This window comes from Pezoporus flaviventris, unplaced genomic scaffold (genome assembly GCF_033815535.1).
Source record: "Pezoporus flaviventris isolate CSIRO_AGI_PZ_B2104156 unplaced genomic scaffold, CSIRO_AGI_Pfla_v1 ptg000036l, whole genome shotgun sequence".
Taxonomy (NCBI): domain Eukaryota; kingdom Metazoa; phylum Chordata; class Aves; order Psittaciformes; family Psittacidae; genus Pezoporus; species Pezoporus flaviventris.
Genome location: NW_026892584.1, coordinates 11,564,985 through 11,581,187, shown reverse-complemented (window position 1 = coordinate 11,581,187; position 16,203 = coordinate 11,564,985). Strand labels below are relative to the sequence as shown.

General features: G+C 42.2%; 1 protein-coding gene across 4 annotated transcripts in view; it reads right to left on the bottom strand.

Moving 5' to 3' along the window:
• MOB2 (MOB kinase activator 2) overlaps positions 1-16,203 on the bottom strand; it is a 120,053-nt gene that overhangs the window by 31,439 nt on the left and 72,411 nt on the right. Inside the window, exon 1 of one of the 4 annotated variants that reach the window (XM_061463139.1) lies at positions 3,106-3,330. The exons of the other annotated variants lie outside the window; for them this stretch is intronic. Coding sequence (XP_061319123.1) covers positions 3,106-3,215 — 110 coding nt within the window. The 5' untranslated portion in view covers positions 3,216-3,330. Of the gene's footprint in view, positions 1-3,105; positions 3,331-16,203 lie in introns of those variants that run through there. 4 annotated transcript variants of the gene reach the window in all.

Sequence of the window (16,203 nt, the reverse complement as noted above, 5' to 3'; positions counted from 1 at the left end):
CGAAATGTTAAACACAGTCTACTAGCCCATATGATGAAAGATACAAGCATCTCCAGAGTTCTTCATAGCTGAATCACTAATAATTTAAAGGAGTAATAAACCTAACAGTAGCTTTCATAAAAAATTAATTAGAAAGGCTGAGAGCACATCTGTTGCTTTTGTTACCTTTTTCCCCCCTTTCTGGTTCATTTGTCTTTCCTCACACTCTTTTAAACTCTTCTGAGGGCTGCTACTTCTTCTTGCAAAGCCTTTTTGCTTCTATACACTTCCCTCCATGCTTCCTCCCTGTACTCATTTTTCCTTTGGCAGCTGTTATTACTAGTGACACTCTGGCACACAGCAGCTAGGAGGCCTCAGACCTACTAACTAATGAAAACAACTTGTACATTAAAAGCTTCAAGAGTGAGTTACTTGTAAGTACATGCAACTCATGTCAATGATGTACAATGAATTTCCTACGGAGGAAAATCATGCTGACTGACCATCGTACCAGCACAACTGAGCTTTATAATTCACAACCAGGACAGAAAGAGAAACAGGGCAATTTGAAGAGAAGACAGGCACTCTACTCTTTGTCTACTGTGAATTCCTATAAGTCCTTGGCAGCCTGTGGAGGGTGGAGGATGGGTGGGGGCAGTGATGATGACAGTTCCCAGTTATGCCTGAGAAAAAAGCCTAAAATGCAGTAGGCTGTTAATAACAGCATGCTACACGCAAGCAAGACACCCTCTTCTCATCACCAAGCCATTTGCAGACCTGATCAACAGAAGAAAAATTACTTTGTCTAGTTTAGTATTGATTCATCTTTTGCACAGACCACACAAAACTCAGCAGTGGTTCAGGTGGCCAGGCTCAAAAGTGTTATTTGATACTCTCTGTCCCACGCTTACTCTGAAATAGATGCTAAACCATGCCAGTAATGTGGAATCATCTCATTTAAGTTCGCATGACTACAATGTAAGTGCTAACAAGTGAGCTGGTCATGCTGTACTGGGCTGGCATTGCACCTCTGCGTTCAACCACATCTGTAAGTTCCCTGTTCTTCTCCACAGACAATTAAGTGGAGAAAGCTCAGCTGTGGATGCCTACATTCAAAGAAATCCCACCACAGCTGTCACCAACAAGCCACCATTTTCAGCCTAAATGAGCTCCCATGTGGCTCGTTCTTTCACCATCACTGGGCTCACACTTCTTTAAGCACAAATACCCGATTTCTGCAATAAGGAAACTCTGATTTGACTTCCTATTTATTTAGGCTCCTAGCTAGTGCCTGTGCTCTTACACTAAGTTCTTTGCAGAATAGGATGAGTTTATGTTGTACAGAACAAAAACTGAAAAGCAAGATGAAGCAACACAGACACAGTCAGATAATGCACCCATTTCAGAAATAAGAGAACTGGTTTCTGTGACTTTGCATTTCTCTCTAAAGGGTGCAAAAAGAGATAATCCAGAATGGAAAGACACACTGAAAAAACCTCTGCTACAAAACAGTAATCGCTCCCATGTAGGAGCAGCTTAGCAAAATGTAGTTACACTATTAACTCCCAAGCCCAACATATTTCATGTACAACAATGACTTTTTCCTGCTTTCACAAGTGTTTTATAGTATATGTAGAAAATAAAAACCAGAAAACAAACACAAAATTATGCACAATTTCTGCACGTCCTCCAGCTGGAGCAGAAAGGACAAGGTTATGTCATGCTTTTGCAAACACATGCACTGAAAAATCATTAAAATATATGTTCTGCTAAGTCACAGGAAGTCACCTATACTTTAAAATAAACTGCTATACATGCTGAACAAAAGGTTTGGCAATTCTTCCCTACAGAGGCACACACCTATTTACATCTGGGAGTGCTGCCAACAGAACAGCTACCAAAAACTTCAAAAGGTTCACAGCATGAATAGCAAGCCATTGGCCAAAAAGGATTTTATGATATGACCAGCTGTGTACCACAACATAGAATCACAGACACAACAACCCCAAAAATGCAAAGAAAGGACATTAAACTCGTTAAAAAGCTGAAAGAGAAACCTGAAATCCTTAAATTAATGTCTTCTACAGGAAACGACTGGGGTTTAGAGGTGGAGGACGACACGACACAACAGAAGTCCTGCAATACAGCACTTTTGGTCAAGAGCAACTCCAAGCAGTTCTTCTCACTAAGCCTACTTAAACTAGAGACGTTCACTGGGCTTCAAATCACAGCCAGAGCTCATCTGCTTTGTGATCAGAACGTGCTACTTTAATAAACAGCTCCCCCAAACTGTTGGGGAGAGAAAAGACAGGAGGCAACAGAAGAAGAGCGAGATAATGTTTCTGTTGACAAATATTTAACAATTGGCAACAGACAGCAGGGAACGGAGACAAACCAAAGCTTGCCAAACAAAGTTGCGCCAGAGAAACAAGGCTCCTTTTTGGAGCAGCACTGCCATTCTTCACAGACCCCAGACAAACATTTGAACATAACCAAAATAAAGAGCTGCAGTTGTTGAAGAGCAAGGCTGCTAATCCTAATATTTGCGGTGATGTTTTTCCCTGCAAAGCAGAAAGGGTCAGAACTCCTCTGAATCAAATTACTGCACATCCTTTGCCAAGAGTCTGGTTTTGGTCTCGGTAGTCATACACTCCTCAGTGTTCACACAAGTCCTTTCGAGCTACATGAGCAATTTTTTCCCCTCATCTTACAACATTTCTGTCGAAAACATGCCAAAGCATACGTAGCCATTTGGTCAGGCTCCGTATTCAGGAAAGCCAGGACCTTCACTGACTGCTTACGTCCCGGAAATTTAGTTCTCATGGAGCACAAACAAAACCTGACTGCAGTATTATGGGTGGACAAATGTTTCTCTCCAAGTAGCTATTGCCATTCCAACTTCCACTCTCCCGGATGGCTACACAAGATCCGGAGGGAGCTAAAAGCTGACTCCCTCCCCCCGACACGAGAGGGGCCGAGCGGAGCAAGGCGCCCGGGCCAAGTTGTTAACTTGAGCTCCAGCTCCCTTCTCCCTCGGGGGGGGGGGGGCCCGCACACGCGTTCCTGGGGGCGACCCCCGTTCAGACACCCGCAGCCGCCCTGCCCGCCCGCCGCTCCCGTCCTTACCGCAGCACTTTGCCCACCGCCTGCAAGACCATTTTGCAGCTTAATCCGGGTTTGGGACTCTGGGCGAGGACGGTCCGTTCACCGGGGAGGCTGCCGTGATCCCCAACCATGGTACGGCGGGAGGAGCGCGGCGCAGCCCAGCGCAGCCGAGCGGGGACACGCCGCGGGCTCTGCACGGCCCCGGCTCCCCTCCACTGCCCCCACGAGCGCCCCGCACCGGCCCGGCCCCGCCAATGAGCGGCGGCGTAGGGGGCGGACGGAGGCCGTTGCGCCTCCGCCCGGCACCGCCCCCATCGGCCGCGCACGGGCAGCGGAGCCGGGCAGGGCCGCAGCTGCCGCTCCTGCCCCGTGCCGGGGCGCTGCGGGGCTCCGTTGCACGTCGAGAGAAAGGCTGCAAGGCCCTGCGGGCGTCAGCAGCGTTGCAGGCGGTAGGACAGGAGGAAAGACGCACCCGGCCCCGGGCCTAGACATGTCCAAGCAGCAGAGCCCAACACAAGCACCACCGCCAGTAATAACCTGCCACGTCTTTTGGCAGCCAAAAAGGAAGAGTGCGGATTTGCTGGGGCGGAGCTGCTGCGGGGCACAGGGCAAACACGCTGCTGTTGGTCTGCAATACGGGCCCCATCTGTAACAGGGCCACACCGGACTCCTGGTGAGAAATGGGAATAATGACGCCCTTCATGAGCTAGGGTTTGCACTGTGCTCTCAGGACTGTGACAAACAAAGGGCATAGGCTAGCCCAAGAGCAAAGCTAGACAGGTTCTGCCACAAACAGCCCAGGGGGTTGGAACTAGACGACCTTAAGGTCCTTTCCAACCCTGACTATTCTATGATTCTAATGACATCAAAACCTTTGTGAGAGGGGTTTAAACTGAGGAAGGTTGAAGAACAGTAAAACCATAAACAGCAAGAGACACCTTGCCATTATGACCAGTTAAGTTAAGGACAGGCACTTGGGTAATGGTCCTCAAAGGTGGAGCAGCACCCCTAAACACAAGCAAGGTCTCTTGAGACAGACCAGCAGTTTTACACTGAGAAGCCACTTTGTCATAAGTTTTCCTAACAGTCCTTAGAAAGGTGCTGTATGAGCAGCTCCTTGAGTCACTCTACACACACATTCTGGACCAGGCAGTTGTGCCCAGAGCTTGCTGATGTAGCACTCAGAGCCAAATCATAACAAAAACCCTGACAGCTCTAGTAAGACATGATATAGAACACAAAACCCTGAGGATGTCACTTATTCTGACACGCTAAGACTCAATGTGTGGCATCTTGGACAGAACAGTGGTTTTGCTGTCTTTGGCAGGCGCAGCTGCAGTCAGAAGGAAGGGTACAGCCAAATGTTCAAGGGTGTACCCAGTCATGTACAGCCAAGCACTCCAACTGGTTCACCAAAAGGGCATCTTCCCCTGTAAACTGAAGGCCACCAGACTTGTTGAATTAGACTTAGCACAATCACACCATTGCTGCTGTCACCAACCTGGTATCCCTTGGTCAAAGTTTGTGGGGATGTGGCCACTGTTGGCACAAAGCCATGAAAAACTGCAGCCTCATGAGGAGAAATAACCTGCACCCGAAGCACTGACCCAGGCAGCGGTGTCGGTCAGTTATGCACTTTCAGTCCCATGTCCCAGTTGGGCCTCCACACCCTTGTGAACGAGGAGGTATTTTTATTCCCACTCTCCCAGCAATCCACTTAAGCTGGAGTTTTAATGACTTCACTGATAGCACACAGGAAGCCTGCAGCTCAGCACAGCTCAGCTTTCACTCCACAGCCCAGTGCTTCATACAGAAGATTATCCAACCCTGGAAAAATCTGATGCTTGCTCAATCTTTTCCCCAAGCAACAGCAACTTGTCACAGTAACATTAAAAAGCAAAGAGTCTTGGCATGCAGAGGAAGGACACCTGCCAAGAGAGTAGTCGCTCTCACTTCGTTCACCAGTGAAATCTGCACAAAGAGAATTTTGTTTGTTAAAAGCCCACCCTAAAACCAACAAGCTGGTGATATAAAGCAGCTTAAGTTTTCAAAACAGTCTATCCAAAGTAAATTAAAGAAAAATCCAGGGGTCAAGCCAAAATAAATACAGCTCTCTGGTCTTGCAGTTGTATTAGGAAAGCTGGCCTCTCAGTGACTCTGACAGCCAAACATTTGCTCTTCAGAGATGGAACTTCAATGATCCCACACAGGTTAGGAGCTGATGCTCTGCTGTTAAATGTGATAGATCAACTGAAATAGAATTTTTAAACCTGGTATCTTTTTACTTTGACCCAGATAAATGACCCACTTCTCTATTCTGTTAGCTTCTGTATCAAACAGATGCCTTTCCCATTCCTCAACCATACATCTCCACAGCACCCCTTCCAGCTTCTCCTCCACCTATCATTTTTCCTCCATTCAAGCTGCATCCCCTTTTCAGATCAACTGCATGCTACAGATTACCTGCAGTACTGGATTCTGTGCAAGCTGTGGGAAAGCCCAACAGCATGTCAAAGTCAATTTTAAATGCTTCAAAATAATAAAAATGAAATGAGGTTATTATAGGAAGCACAACTTAAGCATGCACATTTTATTTATATGGCATCAACATAAGTAATTTAAAACATACCAGCAGCACGGATTCTCACACTTTAACAAGATCCAGAGCACATGCGCAGACACAAATGGGTGTGCTTGAAAGCTGCTGCATCCAGGAAGAGCAGTACTCAATCTAAAAGCAGTATCTTTATTTGAACATGGCTACTGGTCTGATCTCTATGTATGCATATTCCAAAGAATGCAGATCTGCACTTCCTCAAGGGCATGTCTTAACCACCATGCAATATCCTGCCTATTTACATCCATTAGTAGCATGGCAGTCCTGATTTTAAAGGTCTTTTCCAACCTAGTTGATTCTATGATTCTTTTCCACTTGCTTCTTCAACATCCTCTGCACATAACTACTGTTGAATCTGTCCATAGCACAAGTGTGCTTCAGCAGTGGCAAACTGGTGCTAGCATACCCCTGACCCACCAGCCAGGGTTGAAAGATTGTGTAGCTGTGAACTGAAGTCATCACTAAACCATTAACAGAAGTATCTGTGAATGGACCTACCGACAGCTGTAAGACTTGCAGCAGTCCTACAGACACATCAGCAAAACAACATCATCAGTGGCACAAAACAATGGGAGCCCCAGTTCCCACCACCTACACATGACTCTATGTACTTATAGTACACTGACAGAAAGTTCTCTACATTGATCCCAACTACGAAGCCAAGGAATGGTATTTATAGATTTTATGAATAATGCTTGTATTTACAATGATGTTATAAGCAGTAGTTAACAGTTACGTATTTATTTGCCCATTTTACAATACCATAAAAGTTAAGTGCAAAGCAGCCACCACAGGTGCCCAGAGGTTTGGTAAAGAAAGCAAGTCGTATCATCATATCAATCCAGACAAGCAAACAGTGTTGGGGAGGGAGTGGAGAATATCATAACCATTACTTTGATTAAGGTACAACTCATCATTTGTATGCATAGAAATGAGGCCTTGTAATGTCAGATTGTAAAGTTCTGCTTTAAATTAAGCTGAATATTATCTGTGTCCCTGCCTGACATACAATGTTTCAATTTTGTTACCTAATTAGCCCTTTTGTTTGACTTCAGTGTGCTCTGCTGCCATGTAGCCAAGTACCCTTACCAGTTACCTCACAGCACATCCGCAGGTTTCTGGAACTGCTCAAAATCATCAATGAAAGCACTTCATCCTTTAGCCTGCCTCTAAGTAGGATTTATACTAAGATTACATTTACTCTCCATTTTGTCATCCTCACTCAGCAAAGACGGCACAAGCTGCTGTGCTCCACGTAGACAGCAAAGACATGGATTTTGGACAGAAGGCAGGGTGAAATCAAAGTTGTTCCAGTCTCAAAAAGCAGCTTGGATGTGGTCATGGTGAAGGGGGGGGGAATAATGATTTCGAGGGCATACTTTCAGCTCCACTCTTGTGATAACAGCAAGAGAAATCAGTCTTCCTGACCACACAGAGTCTTGTGATACAAGCCTTATCGACACTGGCCACACTCACTGCAGAAAGTTTGTGCATAAGAGATTGATCTTAAAAGCAGCATTTGTAAGCAACAAGCTGCATACATTTGCTGCTTTACTGAAAGCTCTGGTAACAAGAAGTCAGTGTTTATCCTGCAACCACCACCTTCAGCTTCATTGACATGGGGAGGGTGTCTGCAATAGGCAGAGAGGAAAAAAGGGTATATGATAATTCTCACCTAATCCATAACAACAATCAATTGTAGCAAGAACAGCAAAATATGCCAAAATACCAGTAAAGTTCCACCAGGAATTCCAAATAATTTGTATTATGGCATTTTAGAAAGGATGCACTAAATAAGAACCAAGGATTCATCACAGTTTTTATATATAGCTATCAAGATGCATCTATCAAGAATTTATTCAGGAAAAAAAAAAAAATCCAAAAAAGCCACAGTAAAAAGGCAGAACAAAGAACAAGGAAAGTGAATGCTGCTGTATGTACCAAAGAAATCATGACTGCAAAGGTACTGTATTTCTGGCACACGCGTAGACACATCTCAAATGTCAAGGGAAGCCAGGTTCATCAAGAAGTATGTATGAATGAGAGCTGAAGAACATGAATGTCTTGAAGGAAGTATCAATAGCAGCAGCTCAGCAGGAGATAATCACCTCAACAGCACTCAGCAAGTGCCCAAGTACTATTAAGAAAAGATGGGACTCTACATGTGGAAGTGATCAGAAACAGAGGACTGTGTTGATTTTTGTCACTTGCATTTCAATCAGTGCTCCTGAGTCAGCCCACCTCAAGTGACAAAAGCAAAACAGACACCAGCAGGACAGCTGTTTCCTGAGCAGCTCTTACAGGCATGTAGATGCCAAGTCAATTTGTGGAGTTGGACAGAAATACGATATTCAGACCTTAGTTTCCAGTATCACTGAAAGCTTACCACTGTTACAAAAGTAAATTCTGTTTTTAAAAGTTATTATCTGTATCCTGGGCGAGTTCAAAGATTACTGCATTCTAATGAAAGTTTCCTCTGCTTTCAACTGAAAAAGTTCTTTCTGTACTAAGGTGTTGTATACCATTATATAGCAGTGACAGATGAAGAAGTCCCTATACAGGACCTTTCTTGCATAGCTCATTCCAGAACAATAAAACATCACAATGACAGCCTCAGGAAGCAGAAAGTTTTCCTCTTTCTGGTTTGCAAAACAATACGCTTGGCACTACAATATAAAGGAACAATAAACCGGAAAAATATTTGCAAATAAACAGCTCAAATCTATCACCCTCATAAAACTGTCTTCCATCCAGACAAAGTTTGCTGGGCAAAAGCCTAGCATAGCTCCAGGTGTTACTGAAGCTAAAGTGACATGCAGCATCTATCTCAAAGAGGATAAAATCCCCTTTTTGCTTTCAGTGGGGGAGGAAGAGAGAAGAAAACAGAAATAAAGATGTGCCAGTGAAGCTACTGCATTTATCATTCTGAGTGCCCAAACTGGTGTCTTTCCACACATGTATCTCTAAGATTAAGTCAGAGGAAGAAGTCTTATTAAGCAGAGTACCTGCTGATAGGCTGCATGGGGTGCTTGCAGCATAATGTAAAGATTGAGTTGCTTAATTTACACCATTGCAGCTACTGTTAGTTCCATCCTAGATATAACACAAGTGAGAAATTTATCTCACATTTTACCCTTCCTTTTTTTTTGTTGGCCCAATTTTGAAATTTAACTAGGCTGCACTCCCAGGAAGCACTAGTGCAATATGTATTTGATACAGAAACGCTAAAATGAAAGACTCCTTTTCCTTCCCTACCCCAAATAAGCTGGACCTCAAGCTTCATATAAAGAGGTAAAACTCCTGAAACTTGGCTAAGAAGTTCTCCCCAGGGATTGTTTAACATATTCAGGGCTACTTGCTACACATATACAGAACTCTCCCTGTAAGTTTTATAACACAAGTACTGTTTTCACAGACTTGGGTAAATATGGCACAGAAAAGAAAACCCTAATTGCAAATTGGCACGAAACTCTAGACTAAGGAGTCAAAGGTGTAATCAGCACAGGAAAGGAGGGTATGTGTGTCAGTACTGTTAATTGGTCAGGACTATCTTCACTTGGGTGGGAAAGGCATAGAAGGAAAAAGAGAGATGCTGGGAGTGAACTTGCAGAGTTTTCCCAGACAGATGGGGAGCCACTAAGGAAATACAAGTTTCCCTCCTTTTTTTGTGCTAAGAATGGCTTCACTGCAGTATAGCAAATGATTTTATCTGGTAATGTTCCATTTAGATGACAACAAGAGGGGAAAACAATTCATGAAAGAAGCATGAAATTTATTCTAGGGGATTTTTGTCCAGGAGTGCGTTACAAAACATAACACACAGAACTTACATTATGTAAGATTAAATAGGGGAAACTGTTCATTTTAATTCCCGGCACTTACAGAATAATTCCTTAGCTACTACTTCTAGAAAGCAGGGCCACAAAAGACAGAAGTCTGAAAATTGACTTGGTTCACACTGAGACCAGTGCACGTTTGCATTCCATATATGACTCAAAACACAGATGCTACATCTCAGCTAATTTGATTTCTTAATACCTCACAGGCCCAACACAGATCAGAGCAACAGGAAGCCATAACAGCTTTTGCCATGTAAACGATGCCACAGAACACCCAAATTAACACCTGAAATAGCTCAAATTTATGAAACAGATGAAAATTTTTCCAGCAATCCTCCAGTCTTGCAAATCTGCATCAGTGCTGTTTGCACTGCGGCAGCTCAGTCTAGGGGAGGGGCCGCTTCATAGCTCTGAAGTAAAACCTGTTTGGTCAGTGTGCATGTGAAGGCATGCATAGGAAATGGACACAGGGCTACAGAAAGACACTAACAAGTGGTTTGTCACAGGTACTTGCCCCTGCTCAAGTTACATGCCTGCATTTCAAACAGTCATGGAAGTAAAAGCATGAAGATCTTGCCTTTGAAGAAGGCTCAACATACCCCTGAGAAAGCACTGAGCGGATTGAAAAAAAATAACAGCTCTTTTTCAGTATGCTAAATGAGAGATTGTATATTTACTAGAAAAACCTTGGCATTTTATAGGGCAATTCTTGACACTTGGTCACAGTCAGGATGTTACACATGAGAACCACAACATACCTACAGCAGTAATGTCTTGGGTCTTTGATGCGCTTGCCAGTCCTGCCTGTGATGCACATGGAACACACACTTATGTAGGCACAGCCACAAAAAAACTGCATAGGACAAGTAACCGGCTTGTAATCTCCCAAAAACTCATTACAAAAAGCATAGCCAGCTTTCACACTTTGATTTTCTGATTAAAAAAAAAAGGCTTAAATGCATTCACTTACCCATTTGATTTGAATCTCACACTTCAATAGTGTAAAACTTAAAGCATCTTACAAAACCCAACATGATCATACGATCTTGAGAGTAATCCTCTCCTACAAATTCAGGACAGATTTGGACAAAAAGTGTCCGGATAACACAATTTAAGGTTAAGAATAAGACATACTTTTTTCAGGCACTGCACTAACATATGCTGGAAGCACACTGGTCTAGTTTAATAATGAACTATTGGTTTAAAAAGGCTTATATACATAGGATTACTGGTTTTGTATCACATCCCTTGTTTCCAAGTAACGTTTCTTCAAATCAAGCTAGACACTGAGAGAAATCATGATAGTAGTGAAGAACCTCAAAGAAAACCCAAAAGAGTAAAATTTATGGAAAATGTCACTACTCCATACAAAAATAATATAACACAGAACTGCTGGAATTATGATCAGAAGTCTCCTTTTCAGGCTCAGAATATTTGAAAGCAATTTTTTTTAAAGCCTCTCCTGGAAGCATACAGAGATCATGAAAACTGCCTTCTAAATTATGGCTAGATTATCACTTACAGTACGCAAGTATTTTTATTATGCTTGTACTGCTGTAAACCCTGGTTAAGAGGCGGTCACGGATTATATCTTGAGAAAGAAACAATGAAATAAATGAAACTTCCAGAACCCAAATCTCATCTGATCAAGGAAAAAGGAAGAAAAAAAAAACCACCAAAAAACCCCATAAAATGATGCACAGTGGAAGAGCCCTGAGTTTAAGCCAATCATGGAGACAACAGACATGAGTTTAAAAATAAAACCATTAAGCGCACATTTGTCATTAAGCAACACTGCTGCAGGTAAGGCTTTTCTGATGCTGCCCTGCTTAAAAACCCCATTTTCCCTAGAATTTCTTCTATAGCTGGATTTATACCTTTTCCCCCACGGTCCATTACAACTCTTGAGTGGATGTTTATTTACTAGGAAACAAAGGAAAGCACTGGCTGACAGAAGAGCTTTGCTGTTCTGGTTAGACAAGATTGCTATTTGTCATGTTTAATAATGCAGTAAGAAAATTAGCCTTGTCTGCTCTCAAGCATGAAAAAGACACACTTACGGTACTGGACAGGAACTGAGGAGAGGACACTATGTGTCTACCAAGAGAGTTCTTCATGAACTTTACTAAAGATCTACCCCAATTCCACAGCCAAAAAAGAGAAACATTACTATAATTATATTTTGTATGCCTTGTTTTCCATACTAGTCCACAATTATGTGCTTCCAGGACTTTGTCCGTATCACTACACACTGAGACTAGGATCCATGAGTGATCATGTCATGCTATCATAATTCTTCCTCAGCTATTTAGAAATACCATTACCACAAACATGGCAAAGCCGTGTTTTTCAAATGCTTGTCGAAGTTGCAATGTTACTGTGAGGATGCACAGGCAGGTGAGTGCCAGAGGAGGCACTCTGTGGGAACAGAGGAGACGAAGTATGACTCCAGACTTCGCAAAAGTGCAGCTCAGCCAGTACTTCTTCTAAGGTGCAAGTGAAATTGAGCCCATCTATAAAGCAAAGTAAATATATATCAAATTCTGTATGTCAAACCTTACCTAAATACGCTACCTGAAATATTCTTTATTCTCTAGGCTTATTGTGTGGAGGAGAAAACGAATACTACATTCAACCTGCATCCTGAGCTACTTCTGCACTTTGAAAGTACATCAAGGAAATGTGCCCCAATAGACAGTAAGTGAACCTTTCTCTTTCGATATTCTGCTCTCGGAATGATTTGAAACCAGGGAAAATACACTGTGTTCCATGCAAATAGCAACTTCCCTGTATAATTATAGCACATTTTGCTGAGAATTGCATCATGACCAGAATACTACCAAGAGGACAAACATTTAACCACTATTCTTAGTTTGTTAGAAAATATTTCCCACATTACCTAAACAGCTCTGCACCCACACATGGCTGCACCAATCTTTTCACTGTTTTTGCTTCAGCAAAAGAACAGTTATTTTTACTTTCAGTAGCTTTATTTTTGTTAGTGTTATGAACCAGGCAGTAACTTTTCTCCTTCAGCTTTCTTCACTATTATTCTTACCCTGTATTTACCACAGCTGCTTTAACTTTCTGTAAGGCAAGACAATAAAACAAAAAGAAAAGTATGCTGATTCCAAAATACCCTTAAATCTTCAGTAAAGGAGTTAACTTCTAAATGTCTATTCAACAGGAGTGTTGAGGAGTTTCTCCTGATGTTTTCATAAAATGTATAGGTGCAGACCTGACAAAAGAAGAAACACTATGTATTTCTAGATTGCATACATTAACCAGAAGCATCAGGGACAAAACATCATTATTGAAAATATCACCTAAACTTTACAAGCTCTTCCATATGTTGGCCGGAAGTATGAGCCACGCACAATTCTTCTGAGCAGATGCAGTCTTACGTTGTTTTACTTGTAGATGCACCTGTCAAAGAGTCAGCCAGCTCAGGCTAACTACACATGAGGAGCGGTCACGTTAAAAGAAGACACAGAACAGCCAAGAAGAAATTAAGCACTCAAAAGCTAACCTTGGTATATTGATTTGCACTCTGTATGCAAGCTTCTGTTTATACTTCAGAATTCAGTTTTTCATTTCTGTGGCTGGAAGTGATAAAATACAGAATACACATTCTGCTCCCCGGTGCCCTCCTACATGCTCAGTGCTAAATCTAAAGGAATGTACGAATGCTGTTAAGGATCCAGTTCCAGCCTTTCCAACCCAACCAGGCTGTTAGACAGTATGCAAAAAACTGATCAGCTTCAAAAGAATTTATGCGTGTGTTACAATGCTATATTAAAATGGAAATTAAAAGGTTGAATCTTAATCTCTTCAAGAATCATGATCAATATGATGAAGCTTCCCCAGGGGGCCAGGAAAGACAGGGGATGGGGGCACATTATTTTAGCTCTAAAGGGCAGAAGAAAATCTTCCTTTTCCTCTCAGTACAATGAACACATGGACAACTAAATACAAATTTTGAAAAAATCCTTTTATCATAAGAGTACAGTTGTTGCTTTTAATGACAGAACATTCAAACCACATTGCTACTGCTGTTCCTGAAAGGAATACTTTTTTCTACAAATTAGGCTTTGCTTTGTTTGCCTATACAAGTGTTCATGTATATTTCGAACCTGACTACAGCTACACTGCTAGCACTACTGTCTAGCAATTCCTGTATGAAGTATTGTCTTGCCTGCCTTTCCCTGTGACCAAATTTATAAAGAAACTGATAAAAATCCACTTAATTGAAGTCAATACCGTTATCTATCACAATCTGCGCGCATGTTAAAACACGGAATAAACACAGAAAGTGAAGTTCTGCTATCCATCAGCTGGGCAGCGACAAGACACCCCCTGCCATGTAATCCCAGGCCTCTCAATAGCCTTCAGCACTGAACAAAAAACTGTTTACTTCCTATCCCAAAAGAACAGGGACAAGAAACTATATTTCATCATCCAAGAATTCATTAAGTCCTTTAGGAAAAAAGCTTCCTCAGACAAAACTATACCTATTAAACAGCTGATTGGAGAAGGAATAAATTGGCATGGATTCAGCTGTTAACAACATGCAGGTAACACACAATTCCTCTTATCTTTTACCCCGTATGATACTATTGCTTTGTCTTCACCAATAATGATTTGTTGGGGGACAGCAGTTTTAAAGACAAGACAAAATACGTAATACTTACCACACCTTAAAATTTACACAGATACAAGATCTGCCGCGTAGATACAGCCAGCATTGCACACCCCTTCCTGAGGTTGAATTCATCTGTTATTAACCTTGTAGATAAACTAAACAGTTGTGTCCCCACTTTGGCTTTCATAGCTTATATATTTTAATTATTTCACAATGAAAACGTGCTTTTTTGATCTAAGAAGATATTTTGCCTACACAACTACAGCACGCTAGCAAAGAACGGCTGCTACTGTAGACACAGCATTTCCTACGAAACCTGTGTTTTGCACACACATTTGGAAAGTCACCCCTCACCCACGCTTCCGAGCTGTCCAAGTAAAACAAGCTGTACTGGTAAAAATCCCACATTTTGCCTATAACTTCACTTGACTTGCTTCCAGTGCAGGTGTACTCTCAAAAACCTTCTTCATAGCCCAACCAACACCACCAGAAGGCATTTGGAGCAGAGACAAAACGTATGTGAGTAACGCCCTACTATTCCACTGGGTGATTCACACATTTCCTCCTGTGGCAAGCTGGGCTTGCACACCACAGCACCTACCTAATGCTTCCCTGAAAAGCCTGATTTACTGGGACTGCACAAATCAAAGACACGGCATGTGCAGCGGACAATGCAGCCACCTACCTCCTGCTCAGGAGTCCATAGAAGACAGCAGCCAAGGCAGGGTAGATACCCATGTCCAGAGCTCCTTTCCAGGGGCCCTCGGGGCACCAGGGGCAATAAGGTGCAGGCCACAGAACAAGGTACCAGACCTTTGGTACCCAGAGATGCTTGGGTACACCGTACGCCAGCACACCACAATAACCAGTGCTGTAGTCTCTGGAGTCAGAACTAGCATTTGGTTCTTGTCTGCCTTCCATCTAGTTACCCTTGTAGTGAACCCAAAGCTTAATTAGCCTAAAGCACACCTTCCAGAAAGGCATCTGGTTTTAACTTGTGCATCTGACAAGAAAGAAAAATCAGTTATTCTGCTCAGCAGTTTGTTCCAATGACTGATCCCATCCATTGTTAAAAATCATATCCTTTGAATGTTTGAAATCTTCTAGCTTTAACATCCATTTATGCTTCCAGTTATGATTGTTATCCCTTCTCTGCTAGATTATAGCTTTCTTCTTCCCCCCTCTTTTAACTTCATTAGCAAGATATTATATTCACCTCTTGACCACCTTCTGAGAAACTAAAAAAAATATCTCCTTCTGCCTCATTATTAGAAATCTTTTTTTCCAGTCTTTAAATACTGCAGGTCTTTTCTGCCTTTCTGATTCAGAAGCAATCTAAGAGCCTACTCAAAACAACGTAAAAGCACAACTGATCAAAAGATCTGGAGCTGTTCTTAAAAGTTTTAATAGAGGTGCACAAGCACACAGGACTTAAATTTGCTGGGGAAGGAAGATCCAGTTAAAGGACCATTTTTCATTTAATAACGTTGCAAGGTTAACATGCTTAAGTTTCTAACATTTAGAAATACAGAGAATATCTACATCCTAAGACAAGAGAGGTATGTTAATTCTCAGTATTTGAGCTTGGAAAGAAAAAGCTGTAAAATACATTTACTTACACTCTCTAGACAGAAGAGCTATAGATATAATATAGCACTTGTTCTATAAATATTTAATCAGCTTAGTAACAATTAGGATCTTTTCATCCCACACAGGTTGTGCTACCCTTGATAAAGAAACCTCAAGGGTAAAAAAAACACCCCAACAACTTGTTTTTCTTGCAATGCATTTTCTTCACTTTCACACTCACAGCCATGGAGGAGGGGAGGGGAGGGGAGGGGAGGGAAGGGAAGGAGGCCACTCCATGATCATTCAAAATTAGGTTGGAAGAAACAAATGCAGAGCACATGGCCAAAACATTATGTCTTTATGCTTCCACATAAAACTAGCTCCTTATCACTGCATTGCTTCCACTGTAATCCTTGCATACCCTTGAGCAAAGAGCAGTATTGATTCAAGTC